Raw genomic sequence first — 19243 nt, 5'->3', positions numbered from 1 at the left:
ATATTTAAAAGGTTTCTTATGTAAATCTTAAGCTTTTTTAGAAGAATCCGTCGACAAAAGCTGTAGTTTAGGAATTCAATTATAATTCTAAGACTTTGTAAAATCCATTTTGTTTTAAAAATTCCCAAAAAGTTTGAAAATGTTAAAAATTTTAAATAATTTAAAGCTTTTTCTATACAAACCTTCCTCTATAAAACTATATAAAACTAATAAAACTATAAAACTAATAAGCTTTTACAAAGATTAATACTTTGACCGGTTCAGTGTACTAAATAGTTTCGTAAGCTTAAAAAGCTTTTATTTCAGGCTTTTACTTTATAAATTTAAAAAGCTTAAGCGAAAAACGGATTTTAACAAAGATTTTTTGAAAAATTTTCAAAAACTTTTAAAAATTGTAACCATTTTGTTTTAGTTATCAAAAGCTCACTATTAGTACTAAATAGTTAAAGCTTCATTTATTAATAAGTTAAGAAAGCTTTTCTTAAAAAAAGCTTAAAGAAAACATTGCTGTCAAATACAGAGTTAGTTTTAGTATGTTAAGCTTTTTTGTTTTTAAGCTTTTTCAGTTAAGAAACTTAATATAATAAAGCTTTGTTTGAATATTTGTGTTAGCTTTTAAATATATAAAAGCTTTTTTTGGTAATATTTGTATTTAAACTAAAACAATATTGATTAAATTTATACATAGACATCCCTTAAAAAGCTTTTTTAATTATATTTTTCCCTAAAAACTTGTCACAACATTGTTGCTTATCTGAAGTTCAAAATAAACATTTTCCTTTAAACAAGCTTAAAGTTAATTAAAATATTAATTATCGAAAAAAAATTAATTATAAAACATTAAACGTCTACTCTCATTACTTGTTGATGATGTCTACTTTAATACCTAATAAATTTTGTAAAAAAAATAACAAACATATTATGTTATTATGTCAACTTAATATGTGAAAACAATGCAACAAAAAAAAACTAATTGATGCACGAATAATGATCAAGTTATTTACCAAATGCACCTCCTTTTTGCTCATTTTTTTTCTTGTGATTCTTATGTTAAACAAACAACATTTAATTCATGCTTACAAGCAAAAATGAACACACATATTTAACAACAGCAAGGAGGAAAAAAAATTAATAAAATAATATAATATATAAAACAAAGATATTGGGAAAAAATCATTAGCAACGCGTCATCATCAACAGCATAATTGTTGTTGTTGCTGTCGTCGTCATCAACATCAACAGCAACAGCACAACTAAACAATCAACGACGACATCAACACAACACAACATCACTTCATTAAAACATCAACATCAAGAGCAACAGGCAGACAGCAGGCAATAAGCAAACGTGTAGTCAACCAGCCATCTAGAGCAATACAACAGAAATTTTGCATAAAAATCACTTAAACATTATTACGAACATGATGTTCAACAACCAACAGTTTTTTCACTTCATCAACACCAAACACACACACACACACACACGGACACCAGAAAGACTACCGAAGACGGAATACTGATGAATACAACAACCCATCTTTTGATAATACACAGAGGAGTTATAAACAAGCATCCCTACATCCTTCCATACATCGTTTCGTAACATTCATATGAATACCACCATCACCACCACCACAAACACTTTTATTAGTGTATTTAGCAAAAGGGGCTTTTTAACAACAAACAATCAAAGGAGTTAAGAGTTAGTGTTTGTTATTACCTTTTTTTCTTCTCCTCCTCCTGTTACCTTCAACTACTTTTTCACTCTATATACATATTTACCGCAGAAGCTTTCTGTGAAACGAATTGTTTAAAATTGCAGCTCTTTTCGCTTTTTGTTCCAACTTCACCATTCATTATTATTGTTATTTTCTTGTCAAGCAGGTAATTTTTTCGGCTTAAAACCTTTTAATATGTCGGTTTCGGTTATTGTCGATACTTAAACGAGACATAAGACAAATGGAACAACCAACCTTAAAATGTAAGCGCCAACAAGCCTACTTAGGCGTAACCCCTTTTCTTTTTGCTTATTATTTTTTCATATAAATTTTGCTGGAGCTGGTTGGTGTTTCGAACCAATGAAGAATACTTTGCTATAAACATTTTAGCGCTTTTCTACACTGAGAAAATAACAGTGTATAACGGAAAAGCTAAATTTTTAAAATTATTTTATGAAGAAAAAACCTTAAATTTTAAATTTACAAAAGCTTTGTTATCTTAGCTTATGATAAATGCTTTTATTATACTTAAATTAGCTTAAAGCTTTTTGAAAAAAAGCACAAAGGCAAAAGCTTTATTATTTACGAAAATACAGCTACAGGGAAAAATAGTTTTTATTTGGTTAAATATTAAATTTGCAAAAGCTCTGCTTTCTTAGTTTATAAGAAGCTTAGTTTATATAAGCTTTTAATTAACTAAAGCTTTTCTCTGTACAAAAAAGCTCAAAGACAAAAGCTTATTATACTTTAATTAAATTGAAGCTTTTATTTGTAAAAAAGCTCTAAGGCAAAAGCTTAACACTAGGAATATAACAACTATAGAAACAATTTTTTAGAATTACTTTATTAAGCTTTTATTTGCAGAAATCTTTGCTTTATTATACTTTCATTAGCTTAAAGCTTTTGTGTGTAAAAAGCAAAAGCTTATAATACTTTAACTAGATTAAAGCTTTTCTCTGTAAAGAAGCTCAAAGTCAAAAGCTTAACACTGAAAATATAACAACTAAAGAAAAGCTTAGTTTTTTGAAATTGCTTTATTAAGCTTTTGAATATTACTTTGTTTGAATATTACGTTTGCAGGAATCTTTGCTTTGCTTTATTATGCTTTAATAAGCTTAAAACTTTTGTGTGTAAAAAGCAAAAAAGCAAAAAGGCAAAAGCATTATTATTTTCAAAATACGCACATAACAGTTGCAGGGAAGATATAGCTTTTATATGATTGAATATGAAATTTGCAAAAGCTTTACTTTCTAAGTTTATAAGAAAAGCTTTTGTTATAATTTAATTAAATTAAAGTTTTTCTCTCTATTTTTTTTTTTTTTTTTTGCATAAAATGTATGAAAAACTTTGTAAAATTCTCATTTAGCAATCGAATTCTTATTCAGCTAGCTGAATATCGCTAGAAATACATATGCTTTATGTTAATATTGTTTAAAAGTGAAATCTTTGAAAATTTGTTTTAAAATTCTTATTCAATACAACAAAATCTTATTAAAGGTTATGTTTAAGTTTAAAATCTTTAAAAATTGTCAATTCAGCTAGCTGAATAAGTGATTAATGAACAAAAAGTTTTGATTTAATTGTAAACTTTTTTTAAAAAAAGTTAAATTCAGCTTGCTGAATAGCATTTAAAGTTTGAAAAAAATTTTTTGTTAAAAATCTATGAAATTTTGTTTCAAATTACTAATTCAGCTAGCTGAATACAACAAAAACTTAGTAAAAGTAAGGTTTAAGTTTTAATCTTTTAAAATTTGTTTAAAAATGTCAATTCAGCTGGCTGAATAAGTGTTTAATGGACAAAGAGTTTTTAATTTAATTGCAAAGTTTGCAAAATCATGACTATTGTTAAAAGAAAGTTAAATTCAGCTAGCTGAATAGCATTTAAATTTTTTAAAACATTAATTTTAGTTAAAAATCTATGAAATTTAGTTTTAAATAACTAATTCAGCTAAATAATTGAAATAAATTACCAAAAAAAACGCCATAGTAATCAATAAACTAGTTACACAACAAATCCTTTTCCCAGCAGGCAAATGAGATTTCTAACTTATACACATTTCTTTCAGTGTAACTATTTATTTTCTACAAAAAATTAAAATTATTAAACATTGTGTCGTGTTGTTATTCTTAACATTTTTTTTCAACGTTTAAATACAGACATTTTTACATACACACGTTTAAAGTACTACTAGTCTCGGCTTTACTTTGCGCCCATCACTACTTAACTTTGTTGGTGGTATATGTAGTTGTTGTCAAGCTTATTGTGCCACCAAAAGAGTTTAAAAGTTTTTTTTTTTGCGATTTTGAAAATTCTACAATAACAAGTATTGAAAGTTGGCAAGTTTTTGTTCTACAGCCTCCTAATTGGTGGGTAATGATGTGTTTTGTTGTTGTTGTTTTTGTTCTCAAGCCGGCAACATTATACAGCAAAAATCTTTTTTTTTCTTTTTACTTTATTCTTTTAAAAGAACATTTTGTGGTCTATAAAGGGAGTAAATGTGTTTGTCCGTCTGTCAGTCTGTTTGGTTGTTTGCTGTGCGAAACTCAAGGTTTTGTGTTGTCTAAATGTTTTATTAGTGTTTTCATCGTGTTTAAAAGTTGTTGCTGTTTTTTTTTTTGCTCTTTCAATGTGTATGGAACGTGCGTCTTGTTAGCAATTTAAAAAACCATTTAAAAAATTTAGTTTTTTTCACTTTATTGTTGTTGACTTCAAGCCATGTCTTTTTTGTATAAAAACTTTTATTGTCGTTCGTTAGCAGCAACAGCAACAGCACAGCAGTTGCAAGCAAGTGTTTAAGGTTTGGTTTTTTTCGGTTTGCTGTCTATGTGTTGCCGTTTACAGCTCATAATTACCAACACTTGCTGTTGTTGATGATTATTGTTATTATTATTAATTTGTTGTTCTTTTAAGTTGCAGGTTGTTTTTTGGTTTTGTTTTTTTTTTTTGAGTCATAAATCTTAGATTGTCTCGATTTATGGCAAATACTGCAAAAATACTTATTTTTATTGAACTTTTCATTTATGTATTTGATTCGGTTTTTATTTCTGTTAATGAGGATTATTAAAGAAAAAGAGTTAAATGGTATTATCGTCCACATTTATCAGAGAGTCAAGAGGTCAAGTTATGTTAAAAAAACGTTATAATTTAAAAAAAAATGAATAACAACATTTAACTGAACTTAACATCGAACATTTACTAAAAGTTTAGTTTATTGTTGCATTGTTGAAGCTGAAAGCTTTTTTAGAAAATCTTAAAAGGATATGTACATTTTAAAGTGATGATCCCGGGAAACATAAAGCTTCTTTCTAAGTATAATTGAGTAAGGTAATTGTTAAAGTAATGAACTATCTTAGACACCATAAGCTTTAACTATGAAAGCTTTTTTCCTTTATGCATATAGTAAACAATTTATAACTGAAATTGTAACTATTAGGTTTAAAGAAGGACTAAACTTCGAGTATAAAAAAACTTCAATTTTCTTTAATAATAAACTAACTTAATAACTTAAAGCATAAACTCTTTATATTAAACTTGATTGCTTAAGCATGAAAAAGCTTTTAAAGCTTAATTTAGCTTTAACTTTAAACTGACTTGAGTTATTAAATTTTAATGATGAAACTTTTACTTTTTGAATATATTAAACAAAAGCTTTATTATATCGAGTGTGAGAAAGCTTTTGAAAGCTCAATTTAGATTTCACATTTAAAGCATTTGTGAACTTTATGTACAACTTGATTGCTTAAGCATGAAAAGCTTTTAAAGCTTAATTTAGCTTTAATTTTAAACTGACTTGAGTTATTAAATTTTAAGGATGAAACTTTTACTTTTTGAACATATTAAACAAAAGCTTTATTATATCGAGTGTGAGAAAACTTTTGAAAGCTCAATTTAGATTAGACTTATATTTGCTCAAATTTAATTATTGTTTTTTCATTATCACTTTAAAATGTCTCATTTAAAGCATTTGTGAACTTGATTGCTTAAGCATGAAAAGCTTTTAAAGCTTAATTTAGCTTTAACTTTAAACTGACTTGAGTTATTAAATTTTAAGGATGAAACTTTTACTTTTTGAACATATTAAAAAAAGTTTTATTATATCGAGTGTGAGAAAGCTTTAGCTTAGATTTATATTTGCTCAAATTTAATTATTAGGTTTTCATTATCACATTAAAATTTTACATTTAAAGCATTTGTAGACTGAAGATTGAATAGTCTAAAAGCTTTAGGACTATATTTTAAAAACAATGCACAATTTTTATTCAAGTTAAATGTTTAGAATATTAAAAAAAATTAAAAACTTTTGATTAAATTCCAATTGCACTAAAAGCTTTTAAATTACTTATTAAAACGACTTGATGATTAAAGTTTTCTTAGCTTTTTTTACAGATTAAAACTCCTAAACTTTTAGCATATGAATTCTTCTACTATAAATTGGTTTATCTTACAAAGCAAAACCTAAACCAATACCTAAATTAATATTTTGCTACTAAAAGCTTTATAGTACGAAATTAGTATTGAAGTAAAGAAAAAAAGTTCTAAAACAATTTTCTAGTTAAAGTTTTTTTTTTTTCTTATTTAATCTTTGCTGATGCATTTGCCAATACACACGAAATTCAATTTAACGAAGTTTTTAGTTTTTTTTTTTTTTTTTTTTTTTTTTTTGTTCTACAGTTTTTGTCAAATTTTCAAATCTTTGTTTTGAACATTATGTGTATTAAAGTTTTTTTTGCAGCTTTTTATAGGTTGGAAGCTATTTTCTAAAGCACATGCTTGACTTTAGTTATCTGTTAAGGCAGCAACAATAATAACAACAACAAAAACACTGCTGCAACAAGTCTGTTGCAATGGTAACTAACAAACCTAGTAGAGACAGACGTATGGAAGAACAGACAGACAGACAAATAAACTGAACAAACAATCTCAGCAACATATAGTAACAACAAAAACATACAGCATAAAAACCAAAAAACATACAAGCCGCCTCATCAGTTTCATCAATTGCTGCTCATACAGAGGAAAAAACTAAATAACAACAAACAACAACTATTGAATATTGAACTGCAATGTCCTCTAGTTTGTTGCAGTTTTTCTTTCTTTTTGTTGCACTCTCTGTTAGTTACATGTGTTTGTTGTTGTTGCTGTTGTTGTAGTAGAGTTCACACACAAACATTTTTACAACATTGGACTTATGTTTGACTCTGATATCGTAGCATGTAACAACAGTAGTTGTTGCATATTGCACTAAAACAATAACAACAACAGCAACAACAACAACAACTACAACTAAACCCTAAATAACTTATTGCATTTTTCGAGTGTTGATTCTGTATTCCATTTAATTAAGACATCAAAAAGAGTTTAGTTTGACTTAAGAGATTTCCTAGAATTTCGATAGTTCAAAACTGATTTAAACAAAAAGTTAAACTTTAGCATTTTTTTTTTTTTTGCTGTTTGCTGTTGTTGTTTGGGCCAATGTTGTTAACTGAACAAAAATAATGTTAAATGTATAGTTTGGGTTGTTGTTATTGTATATTTTGCATTCACTATGTTTTTTTTTTCTTACTTTGTTAGATTTCAGATACCGTGCTGCAGAAGAACCTACCAAAATACAAAAAAAATGTTTCAGTTTTTGAACTCGTTTTTACAATTTTTGTTTGCTAAGAAACAAAACTTTATTTAACTAAAAAAATTATCTAGATAAACATATTGTGGTTGTTTTTTTCATTTTGTTCCTCTTTTTAATTTTTATTTTTGTGGGAGCAAATTAGTTGAGGTTTTTTTCGTTTTATATCGTTTTTAAGGAATAAGCAGCAGTTTCTTTAAAAAATTCTAAAATTTTCAGAGTCCACAATAGAGCCATTTGAACCAATTATGACAATTTATTTGTCAGCAGATGTAATTTTATTTGTCTAGGTATTATTAAGTCCATAGAATATAAACTATTATATATACAAAATGTTCTGCTCATAGCTCTGACAAACATATACTTTGACAACGGATGTTAATGAAAAGTAATTAACACTTTGGTGTCAATTTGAAACCATGATTATCAGTTTTGTGTTACAAACATTACAATACAATCTTCTGCATACGACACTATAGAGACATTTACTCCTTCATGTGACACGCCTCTTCTTATCATGCAACATTTTTACTTTTGACCTCTTTTGATTAAGTGTTTGGCATATTTGGAGAATGTTCGTGACTGTGTTGTTGTATTTAAGATAAATAAATGGATTTTCGCAAGACCTTTGCAGTCTATTCTATAATCTGGTTTAAAGTCTGGACTATATACTGAAATATATTTTGAACTATAGTCTTGTCTATAGTCGTTACAATAGCTTTTGAAGTCTACTCTATAGTCTGGTCTAAAACCGATGCTATTGTTTTATCTGGACTATATACTGAACTATAGTTTTAGTAAGAGTCTAGTCTGATCAGTAGTCTCGACTGTAGATTAAACTATGATTTAGTCTAGACTATAGTGTAGTCTCAACTGTAGTCTAGTCTGTAGTCTTGTCATTAGTCTAGTCTATAGTCTTGACTACAGCCTTTGAAGTCTCTTCTATAGTCTGGTCTAGAATCAATACTAATGTCTAGTCTGGACAAATCTAGTCTGTTCTATAGTCTTGACTGTAGGTTAAACTATGGTTTAGTCTGGACTATAGTGTAGTCTCAACTATAGCCTAGTCTGTAGTCAAGTCTGTAGTTTAGTCTGTAGTCTAGTCTGTAGTCTAGTCTATAGTCTGGTCTATAGTTTGGACTGCAATTTTTAGTATGGACTACATTTCAAACTAAATTTAACTCTAAACTAAGCAATTGCCTATAGTTTTTACACAAAATCCATTTTAAATATTTCATGTCTCATAAATTTTTGAAAACTCAATAACTTGTAATATTTAGTTTTATCAAAATGAAACTATTTCTCCTGTTTTGTCAAAAACTATTAACATGCCATTAAATTGCAAACAAAACAAAAAAAAAGAAGCAAAGCTAAGTGTGTACTTGTACTAGAAAAACACATACAATTTCGCATAATTCCAATCTAAATTGTCAATATTGTGTAGGCTGTTGTTATAAATGACTTAATAATCTAAAATCAAATTGACCATTTTGCACTTGCTAACTGCTATTGGTTGTTTAGCTGGATGACTAGTTTTAGCGAGTAGCCTGGCTTTGCTTGACTGGCTGTTAGTTTCAATTGCGTTTAGCAAGCCAGAGTTGTTTTAGCAGCAACTACCACTATTCATACTTGAGCAAATAGTAAAAGATGTTTGAGAGCAAAAAAAAAACAAACATGTTTCGTACGCATTTGCATATTAACACATGCAATGATTTTTATAACAACATTTTAGTTTTTTTTTAAATTTATTAAACATATTTAACAAGACACTTTTTTTGTGTGTTGCTTGATTTTAGTTTAGTAGCATTTACACAATTTTTATTGAACATAATAGATAATAATCCATGAGAGAAGTTCAATTTGGTTTATACATTAGAGAAACGAACATATTTTTTTAACATTTTTTAAACATGACTATAAACTTTTGACTTAATTATGAAAAACTAAATTAACTGTTGAAAATATGTTAAAAGGGTTTTTGAGAAATAAACTCCTAGACCCATTTACACTTAACATTGTTAGAGCTTTTATTTCAATGGGGGGCAAATACGATTTAAACATGATTGAAAGCATGACATTGTGAATTTATGTTAAATTTCTTTAAACATTTATTTCGTGATTAAGTTTTTTTCATTTTAATGTTTCAAACTTACGACTTGTCAAGTATTTGGCAAAAAAAAAAAAAAAATAGAAAATTAACAAACTGTTTAAAAGTTTGATTTGAAAAATTTACTTGACGTGTTGCTATATAAAAAGTAGAAAAAAGTTTAAGCGGAGTTTTAGAAATTTTAAACGTAATTAGAATTGTGTGTGGTCTACATTTATAGAATAACAATTTATTTCTTCAAAGGTAACAATAATCTTGACTAGATCACTGAATAGTCGATCCAGTAGACTATAGGACTAGACTATAGACTAGACTATAGACTAGACTATAGACTAGACTATAGACTAGACTATAGACTAGACTATATACTAGACTATAGACTAGACTATAGACTAGACTATAGAAAAGACTATAGACTAGACTATAGACTAGACTATTTTCTAAAAAGGGCTTCTCAATATCTGTCAATGCTTCTCTTTTATTTTTAAAATTTTTCCTAAAAAAAAAACTTCTCAATATCTTTAAATGCTTCTCTCTTATTTTCAACGAAATATTTCTAATTTTTTCCCGCTCAACATTTTTCTGATCAAAAGCTAAAGGTTTTTCAAATGTTTAATCTTGATATAATATTTACTTGGAATCTATGTTGATTTTTTTATTATTATTACTTAAGAGAAGTCTGACTTAAAAGAAAATTAAAGAAGCTAAAAAAAACTACAATGAAAATTGTGTAATTAAATTTATCATAGCGAGAAATCAATTTGCTGCTTCTTATTTTTCTTCAATTCGTTATATATGTGTGTAATATGCAGTGATGGTTGATTTTCTTACAAACTACCGCTTTACAAACAGCAACTGACTAGTCTTTAAACACTTGTCGCATAAAAAAAAACAAAGCAAATGCATTCGAACTGCATCAGCAACTATGTGCCACACACATACTCCGTGGTAAGACATGAATTGGTTTTTTTTATATGCATTTCCTACACAAGCTCGTAATGTAGCGCTGGTTATGCGCTGATTTACTTGAGTAACTTTATGCCAAAGCATTTGTAAATGTTTTAATAGTGGTAAATGTTACGCATGCGCATGTGCTGCTGCTCTCACTTGATTGTTCGTTCGGTGTGCCGCCGCACCACCATGAAAACACTTTAAAAGTACTGTGTTTTAAGTTACAAATAAAATGTGACCAACTATTAAAATTTTTCAAAAATTTCAGTTTTTTGATTTCAAACTCAATTGTAATGCATGTTTCTTTAAGGGGGGTAATTTGGAAGTTTTTAATCTATTATAAATACTAGGTCAGGATCCACGCCAACTGTTGTAATATGATCTATTAACTTTGTTTCGAATCAAGAAACTTAAGTTGGTCACATTACTTAAGCATTCTTCATGACTTTGCCTACTATTCATGTATGTGTGATGTAAATGTCATCCTATAAGGTCTTACAAGGCGGTTTAAAGTTTTCTTTTTATAACCACTTTGCCATAAATGGTAACACAACCTTAATAACCAATGGCCTGGCCACAAGAAACGCATACAAACACCAAACATACACATACTTCAAGGAAATAATAAAGCATACAAACTCTCTTAAACAACGGTCATACACCGCAACTCTGTTGTGTCCATCAAAACCATGTATGCAATAAACTGTTAAAATGTTAAAATTGAAACAGATGACATTTCAATACATACAAATTGACAGGTCAACGCTTATAACAAGCTTTTCTTTGCTATAACCAAAAAACTACAAACATCATGCTACATCTTTTAACAGATTTTTTATTAAAGATTTCCATGTAGCAAAACAAAAAAAAAAGAAACGAAACGAATTAAAAAAAATCTAAAATTTCTTAGAATATTAACATGCTGGTAATGTTGTTGGCCGGTATCAGGCATTTTTTTACTACTCGTACTACCACTACTTTTTATTTACTACTCTCTTTTTTCGTAAGCTTTTTTTCTTCTTCTCAAGATTCCTGTATGTTTTGGATTTTTTGATCTTTTGTGAAAATTATATTGGTATACACCAGGGTTGTCCAAATTGATACAATTGTACTTTTTATGCGCCTTTAGATATGTCACTTATCTAGTCTATTTCTCGTATATTGTCTAGTCTATTATCTTAATTATAGACTGATCTATTGTTTGGTTCATAAACTTTCTAATGTGTAGTCCATAGACTAGTCAATTGTCTAGTCTTTTGTCAAGCCGTTTGACTAGTAAATTGTATTTTGTCTTTTGACTAGTCTTAGTCAGTTGTCTAGTCCATAGACTAGTTAGTTGTCTAGTCTATAGACTAGTCAGTTGTCTAGTCTATAGACTAGTCAGTTGTCTAGTCTATAGACTAGTCAGTTGTCTAGTCTATAGACTAGTCAGTTGTCTAGTCTATAGACAGGTCAGTTGTGTAGTCTATAGACTAGTCAGTTGTCTAGTCTATAGACTAGTCAGTTGTCTAGTCTATAGACTAGTCAGTTGTCTAGTCTATAGACTAGTCAGTTGTCTAGTCTGTAGGCTGGTCAGTTGTTAAGTCTATAAACTAGTCAGTTGTTTAGTCTATAGACTAGTCAGTTGTCTAGTCTATAGTCTGGTCAGTTGTTTAGTTTATAGACTGGTCAGATGTTTAGTCTATAGACTGGTCAGTTGTTTAGTCTATAGACTAGTCAGTTGTTTAGTCTATAGACTAGTCAGTTGTCTAGTCTATAGATTAGTCAGTTGTCTAGTCTATAGATTAGTCAGTTGTCTAGTCTATAGACTAGTCAGTTGTCTAGTCTATAGACTAGTCAGTTGTCTCCTACATCTAGTCTATAGACTAGTCAGTTGTCTAGTCTATAGACTATTCAGTTGTCTAGTCTATAAACTAGTCAGTTGTCTAGTCTATAGACTAGTCAGCTGTCTAGTCATTAGACTAGTCAGTTGTCGAGTCTATTGCCCGTTCTTTAGGCTGGTCTTTTGTCTAGTCTATAGACTATTCTGATGCCTAATCAATTGTTTAATCCATAAACTAGTGTGTACTGTAATCTGTAGTCAAATGTCTAGTCTATTGCCTAGTGTATAGACTAGTACATTGTCTATTCTACAGACAAGACTATTGCCTAACCTACAGACTATTCTATTGCCTAACCTACAGACTATTCTATTGCCTAGCCTATAGTTAAGACTTTTGTCTAGTGTATAAATTTCTTTCCCATCCCTGGCATATGGATGTACATTTGAGTTTCTGGTAAAAAAAAAAAATTGTCTCTTGGAGAGCATGATTTAGTTTAGTTATGGTTGTTGCTGTTGGTTTCTTAAAATACCTATCTAAGCTGTCAAATCAATCTACATATTCATACTACTATGTTTGTATTTAAAGAGGTATGTAAGTATGTTGAGATGATTATATGAGTTTTTTTCGCCATGAATATAATTTTAGTCCGTCTGAATGTTTATAATTTTTATGTGATGCTTGTTTTTGTTATTTATCTATCTCTCATACATCTTCGTTAGTTTTCTGTTGCAGTTGAAATAAATAGTAGTAGTTGATTTGTTTGCTGCTATTATTATTTTCAAATATTTTTTAGTCTTTAAACAAGATTTTTTTAGAAATTTTTGAATGATTTGAATTTTTTTTTTATTTATAAATTTTCTTTTTCTTATGCGAAAACAAAATTATTCTTCTCACTTTTAGCATTAGTTTAAAGACCTTTTGAAAGAATTCAATTCCGAATGTCACGGAAGAGATTTGAATCATTTTGGAATGTCTTGATCCGACCCCAGTATTTTTGCATTTACTTATGCCATAACCTATTAAAAAACTATTAGTTATTTCAATGAAAACCTCAAACCATCTATAGACTTATATACCATAACTAAATACATTTGTTAAATACTACAAAGTAACCGATATGTGAATATCAGCCAATCCAGTAAGTGTCTCTTGGAATTTTTCTATATTAAAACTGAAGAAAAAAACAAACTGCAAAATCTTAGAATGTATGCACGGTACGTGCATTTTATTGTATTTATTCCAAAAAAAGTTGATTTTACACATGGATAAGGCACAAGCGTCTCAACACGTTTCGTTTTCCAAGATTGTTTTGTTGTGAGGCATGTGGTAAAATGTTTGTAGTATAGTTATGTTTGATAGTTAAAGTGGACAGAGGCAATGTGCATTGTATTAAACCAGACAAGCGGACGCTTAAAGTTTATTGTCTGTCTAAATGGCTGAATGTCTGTTTGTCTGCATGACTTGCCTCACTGACTGCCTGCTACTTTTCTTTGTGGTTTATTTTGAATTAAACGCAGAAAAGAACTACAAAAAAGCACATACTTATTACAAGTCCAATTCCAATAATAAAGTATCCAAAAAAATAAACTGTGAAAATCAGAAAAGCAGAATTTAAAAGGAGTGAAATTTATTAAAAAAAAAAGGTATAATCGATAAACCAGAAAATTTCACTCCAAATACGTATTGGATTAACCATACTTATATATATACAAAGCATATTCAGGAATGCGGTAAGTACGCTTTCCCCTAAATCAAGCAAAAAATTCTTGATTTAAGTACGCATCCGTTAAATACAAAAAACTTAAGCGAATTTTCGATTCAAGAATATAAAATGTTGATCAGGCCAAAATGTTCGTTTTAACCTACCCTACAGATGTGTCCAATTCACAATCGGTGTTTTACGGTTGTATCGTATTATGTCGTAATTTGTTTTCATAAAACGCTACAACGATACGACAACGTTGTGAATTGGGAGTTTTTTTTGAAAATAACACCGTCCTGGACAGAATACGTTAAAGTTTGATAAGTTTTTAAATCCAAAAATGGACATTACTATACATTGACACCAAAATGTTGAAAATGTTTCTAAAAAGTTTTTCCGTCGTGGTGGTGATGGCGTTTTCATTGTGAAATTTGGACGAAAATCTCCTTGCGACTTAATGATGAATGTAATATTCTTTAGGTTAAAATATCAGCGATAAAGAGGGTGTTAAATTAGCTAAGATACTATCGGATATCTAATAGGGATATCAGAATTTAAATCGATACTCAAGCTGCTATTAAATCCCTAATTGGTGTCTTTTTCACATTCAAAATTGTCCATGAAAATCGGACATCTCTTAATGAAATGGCGAGACATTTGAACCGTCACCCTAATTTGGGTAAAGGGACTCGGGATTTCGTATGGCATCTTGGCAAGAGCTGGCACAATGCTTAACAGACTTAAAATCGATCAGTTTTGCGGTATTCTACTCTCCATAGCTCGTGACAAATGGTCGCTAAAACACATGTACTTAACATCAGGTCAAATATCTTCTTGGTCTCCAAAGTCTGCAACTAAGTAGGCTGATATCGATTATCACTGGCCACTGTAAATTTGGTAACCATGCTACGCGCATTGGTCTTCCGTTCAATGACTTCTGTAGGAGTTGTCAAAATGAGAATGAGGAAGAGGCTATTAATCATCTTCTCTGCAATTGTCCTGCTCTGTCAGAGACCCGATTTTGGTCTATCCGAATTGCCAAATATTCAATTAGAACTTCATCTGGCGTTCATAAATTGCTCTAAATGGGTGTGAACCCATTCATAAATTGCACTTTTTCCATGGCAGCTGGCCTCTCTTGCTCTTTGCTACTCTTTCTACTCTTTCCTATATCTCTTTATGATCTTCTTACATGGACTAAAGTAAAAACGAAATAGGCTACCTGTGATAAACTAACCTATCCGTTGTCAAACTATATACATAAGTTGTCAATGACAACGGATGTGTAACAAATTTAGAGTTCGACAACAAATTGTTACAATCTCGACAACGTTGCGTTGTCAACAAAGACTGTAAGAATTGATTAAACTTATCCCTTTAATACCTTTTATATTCTGTTAATATTTCTTCTACATTTTCGCCAACAAAAGTGAAACGAAAGAAACAAATAACAGACCTCAAACAAAGAATATAAAACACTTTATGCGTTTGTGGTGGATGCTTTGACAATTTGTTCGATAATAATTGTTAACCTTTTGGTCAATTTGACACATATTCCCCAAGATGACGACAACATTGATGATGATGGCGATCGTATGGTAAAAATGTATTTTATGTAACTACAGTGAGAATTTCTTATGAAAATGTTCTTTTTTTTTTTTTTTGGTAAAGATTATTTCAGTTTTTTTCGCTTTACTTAAACTTTGATATGGGTTTAAGTTTTTCGTAAGAATTTTGTTAAGAATATAAAGATTTGAAAATGATAAGCTGTAGAGATTTGTTGTTTTTTACTACAATTTGAGTAGGTTTCTTTCTCTGCTATAAGTAAAGTGTTCAAGCAAAAGATTCGAGAGCTTGGATAGTTGTGTTTTTAAAACATTTGAAATAATGTAGGTTTTGTTTTTGATATTTAAAATTATTTTTGGTAAAGATTATTATCTTTAATTTTTTTTTTTTTTTTTTTTGTTTTAAACTTATCTTTTATACTTGATCTTTAAACAAAACAAAAAACATGTATTAAATTTCCTGTTTCTTTCTATTTTAATTATTTTTTTTTAGATTCCAAAGATTTTAATCCTAATAATACTACAAGCATAATGGATGATCATACAGATGAAGATAACCGAACTCTTCAAAACAATCATTATAGCCAGCAAACTAAAGAGACTGATATAGAAATGACAGAGAGTCAAAAACCAGAGCAAATAGAAATGGAGCATAACGAAGAAGATGCCGACTCACAACCGCCACAACAGAAGAGACCTAAAATGGAAGTGGAGTTAGAATATAGAAGAATTACTACCCCCGTGCAATCGCCTGTAAACAGAACCACTGAGAATTCCAATGATTCTGAGAAATGTGATGATTTTCAAAATCAAATAGATGAATCTAATTCAAAAGATCGTAGATCTTCAAGTCCTTTATTAAAGGCCATAACATCACCTGCTATTAGTCCATCCCCTATAGAAGTCTCAAATGAAAATATATGCTCTCCCACTTCAGGTTCTATGCCTAAATTAAGGCTTAATGCTTTATTGGCTTCAGATCCTGCTTTAATGCCAGATGCCAAAGATTTAAAGGTTGTACATGAGGAATCACAGACTCAACAAAGAATAGCACGTTTGGAACAGCATTTGCAACAGCAATTACAAACAGACGATACAGAAAGTAATGAAACTGAACATATTACTCCAGCTGCTTTAGTGGAAACAGCTAAAAAACCCTTGACCACACCCGTAGAAGCACCACAACGCATGAAGGTATTTATGTGTTTACCCTGCGGTATAGGTTTCAGTTCTCCCTCAACCTTGGAGGCTCATCAAGCTTACTATTGCTCACATCGTCATAAGGAATCAGGAGAAGATAGCTCCTTATCGGCTGCCATAGCTGAAAAGTCTTCTGCTTCTCCAACACAAGCAAATAATCCTACAGTCAATATTTCTTTGGCTCCCACAGAACCAGCGGCCAAAGTTCCGAAGACCGGCAAGCAGTATGCCTGTACACAGTGTTCCTATAGTGCCGATAAGAAAGTCTCTCTCAATCGTCATATGCGTATGCATCAGACCTCACCAGCGCCCAGCTCTAATGCTTCCAATAACGGCAGTGCCATAATGGAAGATAATTCTAGTCAAGTGAGTTAGTTGTTGGTTGAAATTAAAAATATTTTCATCATAGAATGACAAGTTTATTTAGGGATGATTTAATGATTTGATCTTTTTTTAACCCTACAGCAAGTGGATCGTTATTGCAGTGATTGTGACATACGTTTTAATAACGTCAAAACCTATAGAGCTCATAAACAGCATTACTGTAGTTCCAGGAGAACAGAAGGGTATGTTATGAACTTTGAAAGCTATTTTTCTTCACATTGTTCCCTTCTAAACCTCTTTGCCTTCTTTACAGGCAATTAACACCCAAACTGGAAGTTTCTACCAGTTCGTCGACACCTAAAGCTCCTGCAGCTGTAGTCAGCGGTGCCATAAGTCCTCAAACTCGTACTAAAACTCCCACTCCTGCTATGGTAGCAGCGGCAGCCGCCGCAGCAGCAGCTGCTTTACAACAGCCACCAGCTACACCTTTCTTGGCGTTACCCACAAATCCCATATTAATAATACCTTATTCTTTGATACGTTCCGCTAGTCTAATAGCCGGACCTTTGTAAGTATTTACACAAAACATAAAAGGCTTAAAAACGTTTATACAATCTTCTTTTTCAAAAAACGCAGATCCTCACCTTCGCCCTCAGTGGTTAATCCAGATACCACCTGTTTTACTTTGGATAATGGCAATTTAAAACCTTTGGCTACAGCTTTAAATATAAATGCTCTTAGTGCTGCCTCAACGGCGGCCAATAGTATAGCTGCTGCCATTACGACGAGTCAACAAATCAATGTAGTAGATTCTACACGTCAAAGCAATGCCACGGAAACTTTACTCACCGAAAAGAATATAAAACGTAATGTAGAGGAATCTACAGAAAATCCTACTCTCAAGAGAAAAGGTGAAGGTTTTAGAGAATCTGCTCCTTTGGATTTATCACTTAGACGTTCTCCCATTGCTGCTCTATTGCAAAGGCAACGTTTCAATTCTGCCACTACATTCTTAGAGAATGAACAACAACGTTTAGATATGGAGACTTTACTGGAGGCAGGCAAAGAAAATTTGGCTTTAGATGAAACGGGCAGTATAACACCCGAACAAATTGTCTGCGCACCATCATTGCCCAATAGTCCTTCGATGAGTCCTTCGCCCAGAAGACGTGCAATAAGTCCTAGGAGCTCTGGAGCCGGTAGTACTTCCTCAATGTCTCCTCCGGCTACCATACCACCCAATGCTTTAAGTGCAGCCACAAATCCCACAAACATTTTAGATAATTTACAATTACGTTCTATGTTACCAGCAGAACTTTTAAATCCTTTACTGGCTAAACAAAATATGGAATTGGCTTTGAAATTGTCAGCAGCCGCAGCAGCTGCCGTTAGCTCTTCTACTGGGGGAGTTGGCACAACTGGTTCCACACCATCGGACTTAGCAGCTGCAGTAGCAGCAGCCACTGGTAGAGGTTCTCTTTTGGGTTTGCCTGTTTTACCACCAGCCCCTGCTGCTTCTGTACAAGTGCCGACGGCCAGCGCAAATCAACCTCAAATCTATGTTAAGCAAGGAGTTTCCAAATGCAAAGAATGTAATATTGTTTTCTGTAAATATGAAAACTATTTGGCTCATAAACAACATTACTGTTCCGCCCGGAATCAAGAACCCTCTGAAGGCGAAGCTAAAGTTTCACCTACTCCCCCAATGGCTACGGGAGCCTCGCCAGCTGAGACAACACCAGTAGCCTATCAACAATTAATATGTGCAGCATGTGGCATTAAATATACCTCTTTGGATAACTTAAGAGCTCATCAAAACTACTATTGTCCCAAAGGTGGTGGTGTAGCGGCAGCGGCAGCAGCTGCTGTAGCTTCTAACTCCTCGGATACTACTCATGTAGTTATGAAAAAAGAAAAATGTTCTAAATGTAAGACTCAACATGAAGCATCACTACCTTGTCCTCCACCACCGGCCTTGCAGCAACCTACACCACCAACACAAACATTAGCCACAGCCACTACACAACAACAACAGCAGCATACTACTTCCACAACTTCCACTGGTTCTAGTAGTAATCAAAATCTTTACAAATGTCCTTTATGTGATGCTGTCAGCTTAACTGCCAGTGAAAGTCGTAAACATATGGAAACTCATGGCACAGTTAAGGCTTTTAGATGCACTATTTGCCGTTACAAAGGCAATACTTTAAGGTATTTTATTTAAAAACT

At 31.1% G+C, this 19243-nt stretch overlaps 1 protein-coding gene across 1 annotated transcript in view; it reads left to right on the top strand.

Moving 5' to 3' along the window:
* The window catches only part of LOC111683753 (zinc finger protein ush), a 53021-nt gene that overhangs the window by 29982 nt on the left and 3796 nt on the right, over positions 1–19243 (top strand). Inside the window, exons 3-6 of the mRNA XM_023445857.2 lie at positions 15984–17056; positions 17156–17256; positions 17328–17582; positions 17651–19225. Of these exons, the coding sequence (XP_023301625.2) occupies positions 15984–17056; positions 17156–17256; positions 17328–17582; positions 17651–19225 (3004 nt within the window). The remainder of the gene's footprint in view (positions 1–15983; positions 17057–17155; positions 17257–17327; positions 17583–17650; positions 19226–19243) is intronic.

This window comes from Lucilia cuprina, chromosome 2 (assembly GCF_022045245.1).
Source record: "Lucilia cuprina isolate Lc7/37 chromosome 2, ASM2204524v1, whole genome shotgun sequence".
Taxonomy (NCBI): domain Eukaryota; kingdom Metazoa; phylum Arthropoda; class Insecta; order Diptera; family Calliphoridae; genus Lucilia; species Lucilia cuprina.
Note: the sequence above shows the minus strand (reverse complement) of the source record. Positions and strands in the feature narration are given on the sequence as shown.